This window comes from Phasianus colchicus, chromosome 29 (assembly GCF_987193195.1).
Source record: "Phasianus colchicus chromosome 29, bPhaCol1.hap1.1, whole genome shotgun sequence".
NCBI classification, from domain to species: Eukaryota; Metazoa; Chordata; class Aves; order Galliformes; family Phasianidae; genus Phasianus; species Phasianus colchicus.
This window is the reverse complement of record NC_143464.1, coordinates 760,827-778,406: the sequence shown is the minus strand read 5'-3', so window position 1 is coordinate 778,406 and position 17,580 is coordinate 760,827. Positions and strand designations below refer to the sequence as shown.

The 17,580-nt window shown below is 48.8% G+C and overlaps 2 protein-coding genes across 2 annotated transcripts; one reads left to right on the top strand and one right to left on the bottom strand.

The window, feature by feature from the left end:
• Positions 1-2,623: 2,623 nt before the first annotated feature.
• Positions 2,624-17,308, top strand: LOC149914439 (olfactory receptor 14J1-like). Its single transcript, XM_090126343.1, has 2 exons — positions 2,624-3,380; positions 17,109-17,308. Exons 1-2 carry the CDS (start codon positions 2,624-2,626, stop codon positions 17,306-17,308), a joined length of 957 nt encoding a protein of 318 aa, XP_089982469.1.
• Positions 9,219-10,193, bottom strand: LOC149914440 (olfactory receptor 14C36-like). The gene has a single exon (XM_090126337.1). The coding sequence runs from the start codon at positions 10,191-10,193 to the stop codon at positions 9,219-9,221; it is 975 nt and encodes a 324-aa protein (XP_089982463.1).
• Positions 17,309-17,580: the final 272 nt, after the last annotated feature.

Genomic DNA, 17,580 nt, shown 5'->3' with positions numbered 1-17,580 from the left:
ACTTCCTCTCATGAACTTGTGTTGGCTGTGACCAAAGACAGAATTGTCCTTCAGGTGTTTCTCAGGAACTACCAGCATCATTTTTTCCATAATTTTAACAGGTACTCAAGTGAAACAGACAGTTCTGTAATTGTCTTTGTCCACTTTCTTGCTCTTGCTTAAAACTGGTACAATGTTTGCCAGTTTCCTGTCAACTGGTAAGTGTCATGACCCCATACTTCTACAGATGCCATTCAATTGAGAGCCCAGAGCAAACTGATAAGGTGTCACCAGTGAAAGAATGTAGATGTGTCATAGCTTTGTAATGCCTTCAACTCCACACTATGCCACAGATGGAGCAGAGAGGAAGATCTGGCCCTTGTGTTCTGAGCTCATCCATTTGGGCAGCATAATGACACAACATGCTCCATGGGGACAGGTGCAAAAGGCACAGGGGGTGCCCCAAGCACAGGGCTGTGGTGGCATTTAGGATGGCCAAGAATACCTCCCTGGCCCTCAGCTGATGCTCAGGAAGGAGGTGCCTGTCTCACAGATTTTCCACCACAGTTTACAAGCACGAGCACACAGCTAGGATCACCCCAGGCACCTTGGTCATCCCTGAGTGTGTGTGTGTGAGCAGTGCAGTCCCTGTTGAATACAGAGCAAGGATTCAGATGAGGGGCTCACACACAGACACCTCACTGTGCACATCTGAACTCAGCTAAGAGGACTTCTGGCTCCCATGATCCTGTGAGGAACAGAATCCCATTTCAGCCCCAGGGTTTGCATCTGAAGATGAAATGCCTAAACTTAGTGTTAGGGTGAGATGGCCTGATAGAAACAGGACAAGGGGAAATAGCTTTAAATTTAAAAGGGGACTGAGGTTAGATGTTAAGAAGACATTTTTTTACACACGGGCACTGGAAAATGTTGCCAAAAGAAGCTGTGGATGACCCATCTTTGGAGGCATTCAAGGTCAGAATGGATGAGATTCTGGGCAGCCTCAATGTGTGTGTTTGGCAACTCTGGCCAAGGCTAGGGACCAGAACTGGGTGATCTTCAAAGTCCCCTCCAGCCAAAACTTTTCTATGGTTCTGTAATGTTACGACTGCTTTTACAAGTCATGAATGGAGCATTTCCAGATTTGCCATTTGTTTCTCTCATGATAAAATTTCTTCTTGTAGGAACAACTGTGCTTTCGGAATCCAGTGGATGTGTTGATTAATTGAGCTGACTTTGAAGTACATTCTGTAGCTATGACCCTACTGCGTTGCAGGAGCTCTCAGTTCAGGAGGGCCATGGATACCTCCAGGGAGAGAAGGAAATCACATTCTCTGCTGCTGAGCTGGGTTGGGCTCCTGGGACACAGGGAGCTTATAGTAGTGGGCAGCACAGCAGAGAGACAGCTGTGCCCAGGAGCAGCTCCTGTGCAGCACACAGCAGTGCTGGGAGCATGATCTGAAGGTGACTGGGACAGAAGGAAAGAGCTTACAGGCTGTGAGGTACGTTTGCAGGCTGTGAGATCACTGAAGGAGCATTGCTCACAACCCTTGACAAGGTAATTTCTCATTGCAGGCAATGTTGTGGCTTTTTCTGCGGGGATCACTATGCTGGTGACATCCCATTGCAGATCAGGCTGCAAACTCTGTTTCTTTATCATGGAAAAAGACCTGCTCCAGCTGAGGGCTTCTGTGCTGCAGCATCAGAGCACAGCCCTGAGGGCTGCGTGTCCCAGGACGGCTGCAGGCTGTGCAGCCGGGGCTGCAGCCGGGTGCCCAGGGCTGTCCTGCAGAGCAGGTCCCTGCTGTGCCCCAGGGGCTGTGTGCCGGGCCAGGGACTCTGCCGCCTGCCAGGCTCAGCACTCAGCACTCAGCACTCAGCACTCAGCACTCAGCACTCAGCCTGCCCGGGGAGCTGCCCACGGCGCTGTGGGGAGATGTGTGGGGGGAAGGAGCCCCCCGGCAGGGCAGGGCAGGGCAGGGGCCTTCTGCTGCCACAGCTGCTGCCTGGGCAGGGGGATCACAGCTACACTGCACTGTAGGCTGTTTCCAATGCCACTTTGCAAGAGGAGTGAGAAGGCAGGGATTTTCCATTTTCTGTACATAGGAAAGGGGAAGTGTTTTAGACAGAAATCTGAAAGGAGCTGTGGAATATGAGCACTGAGAATCCTGAATTGTACATTTCTCATTCTGCTGTTATATGAATCATGTCCTCAAGTGCTTTCAGTTTCTCCTCTCCCAAAGGACAGCACCAGCTGAAATTTTCGTAATTCTCTGCAGACGGGAACAATGCACTTTGTCTGCAAACAGGCAGCTTTCTTTAAGAGAACTTTGAATGCAGAGAACTTGAGATGGGCACTCTGTGTGCAGACAGGTAAAGACATGAGACATGGAAATGGCTTGTAAAATATCCAGGCAGCTGAGATATGATCAGAGAATGACAGGAAATAAGAGCCCCATAAACTTCTACTTATTAAGGTACGGTGAAGCTCATTAAAATAAACTCCCGTAATGGAGTTAAATGAACATTATCCATACACACAGAAAAACTTCTGTATAGCAGTGGGAAGAGTGTTTGTGCGAATGGTCTTGACTCGTCATTATCTTCTGCACTCTGCACAGGACTCCCTGCCCAGGAACTGCAGATGCCCAACAGCAGCTCCATCAGCGAGTTCCTCCTGCTGGCGTTGGCAGACACGCGGCAGCTGCAGCTCCTGCACTTCTGGCTCTTGCTGGGCATCTACCTGGCTGCCCTCCTGGGCAACGGCCTCATCAGCACAGCCGTAGCCTGCCACCACCGCCTGCACACCCCCATGTACTTCTTCCTCCTCAACCTCGCCCTCCTCGACCTGGGCTGCATCTCCACCACTCTCCCCAAAGCCATGGCCAATGCCCTCTGGGACACCAGGCACATCTCCTATGCTGGATGTGCTGCACAGGTCTTTTTCTTTTTCTTTTTCTTTTCAGCAGAGTATTGCATTCTCACCATCATGTCCTATGACCGCTACGTTGCCATCTGCAAGCCCCTGCACTACGGGACCTTGATGGACAGCAGAGCTTGTGCCACCATGGCAGCAGCTGCCTGGGGCACTGGGGTTCTCTATTCCCTGCTGCACACTGCCAATACATTTTCCCTGCCTCTCTGCCAAGGCTATGCCATCAATCAGTTCTTCTGTGAAGTCCCCCAGATCCTCAAGCTCTCCTGCTCTGGTTCTTACCTCAGAGAAGTTGGGCTTATCATATTTAGTGCCTTAATCTTTCTTGCTTGTTTTGTTTTTGTTGTTATGTCATATGCACAGATCTTCAGGGCTGTGCTGAGGATGCCCTCTGAGCAGGGACGGCACAAAGCCTTCTCCACGTGCCTCCCTCACCTGGCCGTGGTCTCCCTGTTTATCAGCACTGGTATATGTGCCAATCTGAAGTCCCCATCGCTTTCCTCTCCATCCCTGGACCTGGTAGTGTCATTTCTGTACTCGGTGGTGCCTCCAACACTGAACCCCCTCATCTACAGCATGAGGAGCCGGGACCTCAAGGATGCCCTCAGGAATCTATTTATATATATTTTTCTTCAGCTTTCATTATGTCTTCATTATGTTCACATGATTACCACAACCTCAAGAAAAGCTGGGAATGGCATCATGTAGTATTTCAACTTTTTCCTCATTTTTTTTTTTAATTCTTACAATAGTTTTTACTCTACATAAATAATATTATTAATTGATATTTCCCACCTACATTTTTTTTCTTATTTCTGAACACTTTATTGTTCTTCAAGCACAAGGCTTGAATGATATCATATGTGTATACATTAGTCTATCATCTGTATCTCAGAGAGCAGCCCTGCACACAGGAGGGCTGCAGGAACCAAGAGCCCAATGCCACACGTTGCAGCAGCCCTGGTGTCTGTGGGGCTGCCCCTCACCGCCCGCTGGGCGCTCCCTCTCTCCTGCCTTGGAGTTGTGCTGCTGCTTCCCTGGAGCCACGGCCATGGGCAGCAGCAGGACGTGCTCTTTTCAGTGCTGCTCTCCTTGCACCACCTTTGCACGCTGTTCTCCTTTCTCCTTGCATTTGTGTCAGCCCTCAGGTCCTGCATTACGTAGCAGACCAACAAAAAAAGGACGCTTTGCCTGCGGTGTGCCTGGAGTTGTTTTAACAGCTTGGAAGAGCATTGCCATGTCAACAGACTGAAGGCTGGACACTTGGGGAGGAGGGAATCCTGTGAAAAATGAGACAGCCTTGCTCTGCCCAAAATGTTCTCATCATTCTGTAGGAAGTTGTGACTGCAAACTTGTTTTTGATGGACTTGTTTATTGCCACCTCACAACCCTGAATGGCACACCTGTAAACCTAGGAGCCACAGAAGGACGCCAGAGAGATCCTTGAGGTCCTGTTTGGAGACTTTCATGCTTCAAAACTATGAGACAAGCACGCTTACAAGTCAAGGACCCTCCACTTCTCTCTGCTGGATCAAAGCTGGAACCCAGACTTGTGATGTCTTTCTCTGTCCCTCTTTCCTCCCTACCCCCTACTCTGTCTCTCTCTATTCTTTCTCTTCCTCTCATAGAATTGTTAAGTAACACAAGGCTTACTTTGATTTCTTACAACATCACAAAGTGTAGCTGCACATGGAAATAAGTGTAGAAGTGCCAATACCTTACAGATAACTGTAGTGCACAGATTCACATTAAACTGATGCCTGTGTCTGGACACTGAGTGTCAGTTTCACTGTTATCCAACCAGGGGTTGCAAATCAGCTGAGGTTCCCCATCCGCGCTCGTTGTGTAATCAGTGCAACCCACTTACTTTAAGTGGCATCAGTTGCATGATGGGTGGAGGGAACCTTTCGTTTAAACATGCAGTTCAGCACTGGCAGTCGAGGTGCCAGAGGAGCTGTGTTTCAGTACCGACCACTTCAGAAGCAGCCCGAATCCCCTCATATGCAGCTAAGATCTCCTTCTCAGTTGCAGTGTAGCACTCTTTGGACCCTCTTTATACTCGCCTCCAAAATCCCAGGCATCATCCTCGGGTCTCTCCTGAGGATCTTTACCACAAACTCCAAGTGGGACCTTTCTCTCCAGCAGCAGTGTACAGGATGTTCTTTACATCCTGTCCCAGCCATACTGGCCCTAGGGCCATGGCACGGGCTATGTCCTCTTCAATCTGTTCAAAAGCCTGCTGCTTTTGAAATGTAAAGTCATTTTTCATCTGCGTCACCTGATGAAGGAAGTGCACAATAAGGCCATAGTTTGGAACATGCAGTCTCCAAAAGCCCACTACACCCAGAAAAGACTGTGTCTCTCTCTTGCTAGTGGGTGGAGACATAGCAGTGATGTTGTTGGTCACATCTGCTGGAATGTGATGACGCCCATCTTGCCACTTTATACCTAGGAACTGAATCTCCTGAGCAGGTCCATTCACTTTGCCTCGCTTAATAGCAAAACCAGCTTGCAGAAGAATTTGGATTATTTGCTCTCCTTTTGTGAAGATGACTTCTGCTGCACCTCCCCACACAACAGTATCACAAATGTAATGCAGGGATCCTTGAAATGCCCACCTCACTCTTTACTCCAAGTTCTCTCACACATTACTCTGGGTTTATTCACATTTTGTGTGTGTGTGTTTTACTCACACTTTCCTCAGCGTTTACTGAAACATTTCTTCAAGTTTACTCACACTTCACTCTGGGTTTACTCAAACTTTTCTCCGATTTTTACTGACACCCTGCTCCGGGTGTACTCACGCTCTACTCCTGGTCTACCCACACTTTGCTCCTGGTCTTTCTCACACTTCAAGTTTATTCACACTTTAGTCCAGCTTTATTCACACTTCTCTACGTGCTTTACCCATACTTCACTCTGGTTTTTACACACACATTTCTTTAGATTTGCTCTCAATTCACATCCAGTTTTCTCTTCCGTCCTCCCCATGGGCAAAGAACCCAGAGTTCTGTGGTGGCACCAACCTTTCTGCCACTTATTCAAAGCCTGCCATTTCCTAGACTGCTCTGCATCCCTCACCACCCCAGAAGAAGGAGAGAGAATAATACCGCTTGTGATGCCACTCTCTCAGCCATTCGCCCCAACCCCTGAAATCCTTTTGCATAGGTCGCAGGCTTCCCTGAACAGTTTCATCACTGCTTACCTGAACTATCAAGAATGGGTAGTAATCAGAGGAGCGAACCAGACCTGGGACTTTTCTGGTGATGCTGGTGGTGCAGGGAGGCCCCAGGGAGGCCACGCACTCTGGGAGAGGTGGAAGGGCCGAGAGCTAGTAGATGGGTTTAACAAATGGATCACAGCAGCAACGATCTGAGGAGGAATGGTAATTTACTAAATCCTACTGAACCAAAGTGTGCCCAAAGTGTGAGTCCCCACGATAGTACAAGGGAAGCACATGCCCTTCTCTGCTGCAAACTGAGTGGGGCCTGAGGGAGAGCCACTGTGGTGCGGTCCAGATCTCCACCTATCTTCTTCTTCATACCATGTGCTCCAGGGAATTTTGCCCCTCCCCTCCCATCAGAATGCTCAAAATGCCCATAAAAGGCAGCAAGTGGAACCAGAACGCTAACTCTTTAACTCCCACTGCTTCACATGATGTTTTGGTGTGGAATACTGACATAAAAAAAAATCACAACACCACAACAGCCAGGACCTCACCACCCTCTCTCTGAAAAGATCCTCCCAGTCTCTAATCTAAATCTCAACTCTTGCAATTTAAAACATTTGTACCTTGTGATATCTGCCCATGTTAAAAGTTGATTTCCCTCTTCTTTCTGAGCTCTCGGTGAGTACTGGAAGGCTGCAATGTGTTCTCCTCCAGGCTGTTTCTTCTCCCATCTCCCTCAGCCTGTCTTTCCAGGAGAGGTCCTCCAGCCCTCTGATCACCCTCGTGGCTTTCCTCTGGACCTTCTCTAAAAGCTTTACATCATGCTCCAGATGGGGCCTTCTGAGGGCTGAGTAGAGAAGGACAGTGCCCTCCCTTGCTCTGATGACCACCTCCCTGTTGATGCAGCCCAGGGTGCAGTTGGCCTCTCAGGCTGCAAGCACACACTGCTGGCTCCTGTTCAGGTTTTCATCTACCATCTTGAAGTCCTTCCCCTCAGGGCTGCTCTCTAGGAATTCAACCCTCATGCCTGGGATTGTCCCGACACAAGTGCAAAAACTGGCATTTGATCTTGTTGAACCTCATGCTGTTTCTTTGGGCCCACTTTTCAATCCTGGCCAGGTCCCTCTGGATGGCACCCCTTCATTCTGTCATGCCAACTGCACCACACAGCTTGGTGACATCAGCACACTTGCTGAGGGTGCTCTCTGTCTCATCATCCATGCCTCTGATAGACGTTGAACAGCTCTGGTCCCAAGGCTGACCCCTGTGGACATAACTTGTGATCAGCCTCCACCCGGTGGAGCCGATTTCCCAGAGAGCCATTTACCACAGTCCTTTGGCTGCGACCTTCCAACCAATTTCTTATCCAGTGAACACTCTGCCCTTCAAATCCATCTCACACATCTCTCCACAGAGATAAGGAAGTGATGTGGGACCATGCCAAAGGACTTCCAAAAGTGCAGGGAGATTTCTGTACCACTCTGTGTAACTGATGTACTGACAATGAAAGCATTGTAGATCCTAGGACTAAGGCTGTGTTATAGTAAAACACATCTTTTTACAGCACACACGAAGAAATTGTTTATTAGATTGATTCTTTGCTTACAAGTGGCACCTGGTAGATAAGTGTGTTTCTGTAACTTAGCAACCTTCCCTTCAGTACCCAGAGAGCTGTTATTGGAATGGTCTGGAGTTCAGCAAAGGAATCATTACCAGAGCTGCAGTGACACAATGACTGGGTCTGACAACAAGAACAGAAATAACAACTTGTACACAGGGGTAATTTGGGAAGTTATTATTAAATATTAGGGGAAAAAAGTCAGGACATGAGACAATAAAGATTAAATAGAAACATGGCATATCACTTGGATTAGAGTAAATAGGTAAGGAAGAAGAGGATGTGAAATCCTAACTAACAGTGAGCAGACATGTGTTGGAAATAATTTATATTATATAGAATAACAGAAACATGTGTTGTGGGTTAGGTGCAGTTTCAAACAATATATTAACGTGAAAGGGACGCAGAATTCAATAGCTGATCCCAAGTGTGCAGAAAAAAACAAACAAACAACAACAACAAAAAACCCTGCAGTGATATGTAGCCATTGACCCACACAGTTTGTTGTCTTTGGGTTTTAAGCAAAGAAAGAATAAAACGCTTTGTGCCTCAACCCAGGAATTGCTGAGATGTGTTCTCTCCCCTGTCCTGTAGAGGGGCAGTGACAGAGCAGCACAGGGGGCACCTGGGAGCCAGGCAAGGTGAGCACAGCGCAGCTGGGCGCTGAGTTCCAGGCTGATTTTGGGGTCCCAGCCCCGCAGCATGAGGCTCCGTCTGCCTTCCCCTCTGCAGGACAGCCCGGCCCCACCGCCCCACAGGCAGCCCCTGGCAGCTCAGTGCAGGCACTGTGTGGGGCAGCATGCGTGCAGTGGTACAGAGATGGGCCCCCAGCACAGCCCCTGACACCACATGTCCTCCTTCTCACCGCACCTACTTCCTCCCCTTTAGTTCATCTTCCTCTTCATCATGGTGCACCCTGGCTCACCTTTTAGCTCTTTCCCCCCAATTTGGCAAACTTCCATTGCTTGTTTTGCCACAATCAACAACTTTCTATCTTGGTCTGGTGTAAGTGCAAACAGTTATATCAAACCCAAGAACAAGTCCTTGCACCTGGTGGAGGCAAAAAAGTGATTTCAGAGCTTCTGTGAAACAGGATCATTGATAAAAACAGGGCTGTTCACACACCAGTCAAAGCTAAACACAGAAGTTTTACAACGAGCACACACTGATTCCTTCTGCTAAAGTAATATATTGTTCAACCGGCTAATACATTGATCCCATTTGCTAATCAAGCCTATATCAGCTCCACGGTGCCTGCTGGCATCTCATTTGCCTGCAGACACAGAGGTGGAACATGGAGGCTGTGAGAAAGTCAGCACTGAGCCAGAGTTCCTGTGGGCTCCAGGAGAAAAAGAGCACGGTGATGCCTCAGTACAAGTAGAAGGAAGCCAAACATATGTGTAGGACCGTGATAACCACTAATGATAATTACACACACACACATATATATGAACAGCAAAGAAAAATGAAGTGATAAACATAAATAAATATTATAATCAGTAAGGAACGTAAGTATGTTATTGTACAAACTGAGTCACTTGTTGAGACATGTGAAGTTTATGCCTGCTGAAATGTGACCAGGGCATCATTTTCCTCAAGGCATCCTTGAGTTCCTGGTTCCTCATGCTGTAGATGAGGGGGTTCACTGCTGGAGGCACCACCGAGTACAGAAATGACACCACCAGGTCCAGGGATGGGGAGGAGATGGAGGGGAGCTTCAGGTAGGCAACCATGGCAGTGCTGACAAAGAGGGAGACCACGGCCAGGTGAGGGAGGCACGTGGAGAAGGCTTTGTGCCGTCCCTGCTCAGAGGGCATCCTCAGCACGGCCCTGAAGATCTGCACATAGGAGAAAAGAATGAAAGCAAAGCACCCAGATGCTAAAGAGGCACTGATCACAAGAAGCCAAATCTCTTTGAGGTAGGAGTGTGAGCAGGAGAGCTTGAGGATGTGGGGAATTTCACAGAAGAACTGGTCCACTGCATTGCCTTGGCAGAGAGGCAGGGAAAATGTATTGGCAGTGTGCAGCAGGGAATAGAGAACCCCAGTGCCCCAGGCAGCTGCTGCCATGGTGGCACAAGCTCTGCTGTCCATCAAGGTCCCGTAGTGCAGGGGCTTGCAGATGGCAACGTAGCGGTCATAGGACATGATGGTGAGAATACAATACTCTGCTGAAAAGAAAAAGACGAACAGAAATGTCTGGGCAACACATCCTGAGTAGGAGATGGTCCTGGTGTCCCGGAGGGCATTGGCCATGGCTTTGGGGAGAGTGGTGGAGATGCAGCCCAGGTCGAGGAGGGCGAGGTTGAGGAGGAAGAAGTACATGGGGGTGTGCAGGCGGTGGTGGCAGGCTACGGCTGTGCTGATGAGGCCGTTGCCCAGGAGGGCAGCCAGGTAGATGCCCAGCAAGAGCCAGAAGTGCAGGAGCTGCAGCTGCCGCGTGTCTGCCAACGCCAGCAGGAGGAACTCGCTGATGGAGCTGCTGTTGGGCATCTGCAGTTCCTGGGCAGGGAGTCCTGTGCAGAGTGCAGAAAATAATGTCAAGATCATTCTCAGAGGCACTCCTTCTGCTATATATTTTTTTTTTCTTTCTCTCTGCACAATGTTCATTTAGCTCCATAACTTCAATTTAATTTCATGAAGTTTAGCATTCCATAAGCAGAAGACGAGTATGCAGCTTATATATTTTTCTCATTTTTTAATCTTATCCCATCTCCCTGGATATTTTCATCTCTTTCCCTGTCTTTAACCCAACTGCTTTTAAAGCACCCAGTCCCATCCGATGTGCCATTACATTTCTGCTAGAGAAAGCTGCCCGACTGCAGGTTAATTTCATTATTCATGTCTGGAGAATACGACAGTATTGTAATTTTGTTCTATCCTTCAAGAGAGGAGAGGCTGAATGCACATTGTGTGACTGTTCACAGAGTGAGTGAGAATAGTGTGAATCAGGAGTCTCAGAGATGTGTTCTAAGTGAACAGCCCCATCTAGATTTCTGCCTCCAGTCCTTTCCCTTCCCCTGCCTTGTCTCTCCTCTTGCACAGTGTCCTTAGAAACATTCTGGCATGCAGTGAATCTGTGAGTCCCCCGCCCCAGGCAGAAGCTGTGGCAGCTGAAGGCCCCTGCCCTGAGGGGGGAAGCCCTCATATGGAACAAGTCATTTTCATAATAAAGAAACACAGACTCCCTGCATCCTGATCTGCAATGGGAAGTCCCTGATTTAGTGATCCCTCCAGTAAAAGCAGCAGCACTGCCTGCAGCCAGAGACTTACCGTGTCTATGGCTGTGAGCAGTGTTCCTTCAGTGAGCTCACAGCCTGCTCACACTCCACATAGACTGTAACTCTCCTTCCTCTCTCTTCTATCCTCATGTCACCTGCGGATCATGCCCCCAGCCCTGCTGTGCTGTGCAGAAGAGCTGCTCCTGGGCACAGCTGTCTCTCTGCAGCACTGCCCCCTTGTAGGAGCTTCCTGTGTCCCAGGAGCCTGGCCCAACTCAGCAACAGAGGATGTGATTTTTTTTTCCCCAGGTAATCTCCCTTGAGATGTCCCTGCATCTCCATGGCCAACAGCTCCTGAAAAATAACAGTGTCATGACTTTACTTTGAAATCTGCTTAGTTAACCACCAGACGTCCAGTGGACAGTGACTAATTCCAGACATATGATTAGAGAGTGTTTGCTGAAACAAAAAGGACACACTGAGAAGGTCAGGAAGGGTGGACTTCCCCTGGGCAGGGCACTGATCCAGCTGAGGTAGCGCAGGCATTTCATCGCTAGTTGGAAACTCTGGGGCTGAAATCAGATTCTGCTCCCCACGGACCAACAGGAGTTTCAGGGATTCCTCTGGTTCAGTTCAGATGTGCACAAGGAGTTGCCTGCATGTGAGCTCCTGCTCCGAGTCCTTGGTCCTTCAGCGGGGAGTCAGTTGCCCACACACAGAGCCTGGGTGATGACCAAGGTGCCTGGGGTGCTCCTGGATGTGTGCTAGTGCTTGGGAAGTGCGTGGGAAATCCCTGAGACAGACACCTCCTTTCCTTCCTGAGCATCAGCTGAGGGCCAGAGAGGGGATGGAGATATTCTTGGCCATCCTAAATGATATCAGACCCTTGCATTGATGGCAATTTATGGCACTTGTGTGTCTTTTTTACTCATCTCCACGGAGCATGCAGAGTTATTCAGCTGACTAAATGGATGAGCTCTCAAAAGAAGAGGCAGATCTTTCTCTGTTCTACATCTGCTGAATATTCTGGAGCTCAAGGCACGACAGAGCTAACACATCTGTATTGTTTAACAGAAAACACTTCAGTTTTCTATGGGCTCTCAAGCAAACAGTGTCAGAAGCAGCCACGTCATGTCATGTCATGCCAGTTCTCCAGGCTGTCCAGCACACTCACATGCAGCTGCAAATGCAGCACAGGGCCTTCAGGAAAGACAGATCCAGGAGTGTCTGTGCTGCTTAGTCAACTTGACGCCCCACAGTGGATCCAATGCCTTTGTGCCATCTTCATAAAGACCATGGATGCACTGAATCCAATGACCCATCCTGAATAGGTTGTTTTCTTCTGTGCTTTTTCACTAATGAGAACACCAGCACATGCTGGGCTAGAAAGCTTTGAAGAGTTGCAGACCTGAGGTCTTGTTTGGATCTCAGGGATGTGGTGAAATGGCTTCCAAAAGAGACAAGGAAGGGCAACTGCCCTTTCAGAGAGTGCACTGAGCTCATCTTGGGGGAGGCAGAGCAGCCAGGTCAGAGTGAATGGCAATGGCAATGGCAAACAGAGGAGACCAACGGTGTCTGTTCCTGGCTTCCTGATCAGGAAGAGCAAGTGGAAGGTGCCCTTTACATGCAGATGGGAGCCTCGTGTTTTCAGGCCCTTGTCCCATTTGGGGGCTTTTTCCACTGCAGTGTCTGCTGCAGGGACAGCAGAGCAGGGCATGCACCATCCAGAAGAACCCTGGAGAGCACAGCTGGCAGCTTCTTGACCAAGCCATAGAGGAACCAAAGAGCAGAGGTGCTCTGCTGCATCTCATACTGCCAAGGAAGGGTTGATGGGGAATGTGAATGTGAAAGAGAACCTGGTCTGCAGTGGCCATGGGATGGTGGAGCTGAGGAATCTGAAGGGAGGGCAAATGACAAGCTCAATCCTTTGGGCTTCAGTAGAGCACACCTGGGCTTCTTCAAGTGTCTGTGGTGTACAGAACAGCAGAGAAAGGCACTGAGGGAATAGGGTCAAAAAATGTGGCAACTATCTAAGCAACTTGGCTTCCAAGCAGAATATTTCCATTCCGAGGAAGAGGAAGGCAAGTTAAGATGTCAGAAATCCTGCATTATTGTGAATTGATTGTGTTGCTCTAACCCAAACACAGAAAGGAAGCGTACAGGAAATGGAAACAAGAAGTGAGCACCTGGCAGCAATGCAGAGACTTTGTCCAGTGTTCCTGAGATGAGTATAGGAAAGTCAGAGTTCAACTGCAATTGAATGTGCCCAGGCATATCACAGACAAGAAGGGCTTGTAGAAATATGTGGTCTACAAAAGAAAGGCTAACGAGAATGTGGGCCCACAGTAGAATGGTGTAGGGAACATGGTGAGACAGGACATGGAAAAGTCTCTGATACTCATTTCCTTCCTGACCTCACGGTTTATTAGTTTGTCTGGTCTTCTTGGAATCCTAGGAGGCAGAGACAGGTGGGAATTGTTGGTGCATGGCAGATGTGTCCTTGGTGAAAAAAGAGGTGATCAGGGAATACCTAAGCAAACAGGATTCTGAGTTGGACGAGACTGACAGGAACCACAGAATCCTTGAGTGGCTTGGATCGGAAGGACCTAAAAGACCATCCAGTTTCACCTCCCTTGCTGTGGGCAGCGCTGTCATCCAGTACATGAGGATGCTTGGGGCCCTTGACATCTTGAACTTTGCCAGGGATGGGGCATCCACCACTTCTCTGGGCTACCTGTTCCACAGCTGTTCCATGCCTCACAATCATGATCTTAGAAATGTTAAGAATTCCTTCCAAATGTTTAATGTTAGTATCTCCTATAATTAATAACTATTCTTCCTTGTTTCAGAATTTGGAAATCTGGTAAGAAATCAAGTTCCCAGTTTTTTAATATGAAGAAGATAATGGGTGGAAGATGGAGGGAAGGCATTATCCAGAGCATTGCCTCTACAGTTCAGATCCCCAACACAAGGCTGATGAGAGCAAGACAAAGTGAGTTTGGGAAGGTTCACTCAAGGTGACTGGGGATGGAGCACTTCACATGTGAGGAGAGACTGATGGAGCTGGGCTTGTCCAGCAAGGAAAACGGAAGCCTGATGGGGATCTGTCCACACAGTGACAGAGCAGAGCTCATTAGGGGACATCCTGGGTCAATATCAGTTCCAAAGTGTTGCTTTAAATTCTTGTTTAAACTGAACCATAACTAACTAATTAAATAGACTTCATTAATGCCTGTTGTTCTCTTCCTCTTTTAGATGTCTCCAGATACCTGTCCAGTTTGCTGTACAAGTTCTGAACAGCTGAAGAAGATGACAGGAAGGCACAAGGCACAGGAGGGCTCTTCAGGTTGTAATGGGCCCCAGGGGGCATTTGCTGCTGAGTCCATCACCTCCAGTGCAGAAAGAAGATTGCACGAAGTGCTCAAGAGTACAAAGTCAGAAGGAACAGTGAAGTTTCTTGGAGTAGTAATGGGCCCCACTGAGGGCCATGGACAAGCAAGCTTCCTCAGGGACTTGTTAGAGCAGATAATTGGAAGCCATGATTGCAGGCAGACCAAGGCACTGGGATGGTGGCTGTGATGCTGAGCAAAGCCTCCTTTGTCTTGTGAAGCAGAAAGGCCAAGGCCTGATGCCCAGAGCCTTGGCAGGGAGATCGTGTCCCTCCTGCTGGCTCAGGGCCCTTCCTGGGGCAGTGGGATGGAGGTTTGTCTGATGTCAAATGAAAGACCAGGGCACAGCAGCTGCCAGACTCTGCATGGGGTGCAAGGATGCCGTGAGGCCCAAGTCCCATGTGGGCCTTATTTTTACTAAACATGATACTGGAATGTAAGATAACACAATGTTATAAAATAAAATTGGAATTCAGGGTAATAACTCAAATATAATGAGAGAGCAAGTGTCTGAAACCCAAAGCCTTACTTTGAATTGAAGGCGCACGGCTGGGGCGCGCAGCCACACACTGCCAGGCAGCGAGTAAGTGAGAGATCCCAGGTCTTCCTCCCACGGCTTATCTTCCCCTCTGAACTCAGAGTCCCCTGGGATATGCGGTTCTTCTTCTCTTCTGAGAACCAGGTATCCAGAAAGTTGTCCGTCCACAGAACTGGAGTATTAACTCTTTCATTCCCGGTGCTTTACATGATGTTATGATGTGGAATACTGATAACAAGAATCATAAAACCATGACACCAGATGGGGCATTGGCAGCTTTGCTCGGCACACACAATCTGTTAGGACAAACAATGCTTCCGAAATCAGCTTGGCTACTGGTGATTAATTCATCTGACTTCAAAGTACATTTTGCAGAGATGACCCTGTTGTCTATCGGGAGCTGCCAGCCCTGCAGCCCCCAAGTCATCTCCAGGGAGAGCAGTGAGGAAGAGAAAATGACATCCTCTGCTGGGCTGGGCTGGGCTGGGCTCCTGGGACTCAGGGAGCTCCTACAAGTGGGCAGCGCTGCAGAGAGACAGCTGTGCCCAGGAGCAGCTCTTCTGCACAGCACAGCCTGCAGGTGACAGGAGGAGAGGAGAGAAAGGGCAGAGAGCTTATAGGATGTGTATGGTTTGAGCAGGTGTTGAGTTCACTGCAGGAGCACTGCTCACAGCCTTTGACAAGGTAAGTCTCACTGCAGGCTTTGACTCTGCCGCCTGCCAGGCTCAGCACTCAGCACTCAGCACTCAGCACTCAGCACTCAGCACTCAGCACTCAGCACTCAGCCTGCCCGGGGAGCTGCCCAGGGCGCTGCGGGGAGATGTGTGGGGGGAAGGAGTCCCACGGCAGGGCAGGGCAGAGGTCTTCTGCTGCTACAGCTGCTGCCTGGGGCAGGAGGATAACAGCTACACTCACCACTGGGTGATTTTTTTTCCAAGGGTGCTTTGCAGGAGGAGAGACGAGGCAGGGATTTTCCAACACCTGTTCTTAGGGAAGGAGAATGAGCTGGAGGCAGAATTCTGAAAGGAGATGTGAAATATGAACACATCTCTGAGAATCCTGAATTGTACCATTCACAATTTGCCCTTATATGAACATTCTCCTAAAGTGCTTTCAGCTGAAATTGCTATCGTTTTCTGCTGACATGAAAAATGCTCTTATCCTGAAAACAGACAGCTTTCTCTAACAGAAATTTAAGTGCAGAAAAGAGGTAGGGATGGGCACTGTGAGTGCAGACAGCATAAAGATATGAGGGATGGAAATTGATTGTAAGAGGAAATTATCTAGGAGGCTGAGATATGATTAGGAAATGAGAGGAAAGTAAGAGCTCTTTCAGCTTCTACTTCTTAAGGTACACTAAAGCTCATGCAAGGAAATTGAAGTTATGGAGTTAAATGAACATTTTTCAAAAAGAAAGAAACATTTCTATAGTATAGCAGGAGGAGAGTGTCTGCAAGTTATCTCGACTTCTGTCATTATTTTCTGCACTCTGCACAGGACTCCCTGCCCAGGAACTGCAGGTGCCCAACAGCAGCTCCATCAGCGAGTTCCTCCTGCTGGCATTGGCAGACACGCGGCAGCTGCAGCTCCTGCACTTCTGGCTCTTGCTGGGCATCTACCTGGCTGCCCTCCTGGGCAACGGCCTCATCAGCACAGCCGTAGCCTGCCACCACCGCCTGCACACCCCCATGGACTTCTTCCTCCTCAACCTCGCCCTCCTCGACCTGGGCTGCATCTCCACCACTCTCCCCAAAGCCATGGCCAATGCCCTCTGGGACACCAGGGTCATCTCCTACTCAGGATGTGCTGCACAGGTCTTTTTCTTTCTCTTCTTCACCTCAGCAGAGTATTGCATTCTCACCATCATGTCCTATGACCGCTACGTTGCCATCTGCAAGCCCCTGCACTACGGGACCTTGATGGACAGCAGAGCTTGTGCCACCATGGCAGCAGCAGCCTGGGGCACTGGGGTTCTCTATTCCCTGCTGCACACTGCCAATACATTTTCACTGCCTCTCTGCCAAGGCAATGCCATCAACCAGTTTTTTTGTGAAATCCCCCACATCCTTAAGCTCTCCTGCTCACACTCCTACCTCAGGGAAGTTGGGCTTATTGTATTTTGTGTCCCTTGTATTCATTGCTGGGTCATATATGCAGATCTTCAGGGCCGTGCTGAGGATGCCCTCTGAGCAGGGACGGCACAAAGCCTTCTCCACGTGCCTCCCTCACCTGGCTGTGCTCTCCCTGTTTCTCAGCACAGGCATGGTTGCCTATTTGAAGCCACCCTCCATCTCCTCCCCATCCCTGGACCTGGTGGTGTCATTTCTGTACTCAGTGGTGCCTCCAGCAGTGAACCCCCTCATCTACAGCATGAGGATCCAGGAGTTCAAAGATGTTCTGCGGAAACTGATGACCAAATGCGTTTCGAAAGCAGTGAACTGCCCACCTTTTTCTATCTAAGAGTTGTAATACAGATTTTAATGGAATCAAACTGTCTTACATGGTTTAAGTATTAGTTTCCTAAGTGTAATTTATTGAATGTTTTATTCTGTGTTTTGTATATTGTAATGTTTTTCACTTAAATGTCATTATCCACATCGATTACTACTCAGTTTGTTCCTATGCATTATAGCCCAGACACAGTGTACATAAGGAAGCAAGCTCTCTGTGAATCTTGACAAAACAAAGGCCATGCAATGACTTTTTCTGTCTTACTTCCTGTGAGACATTTC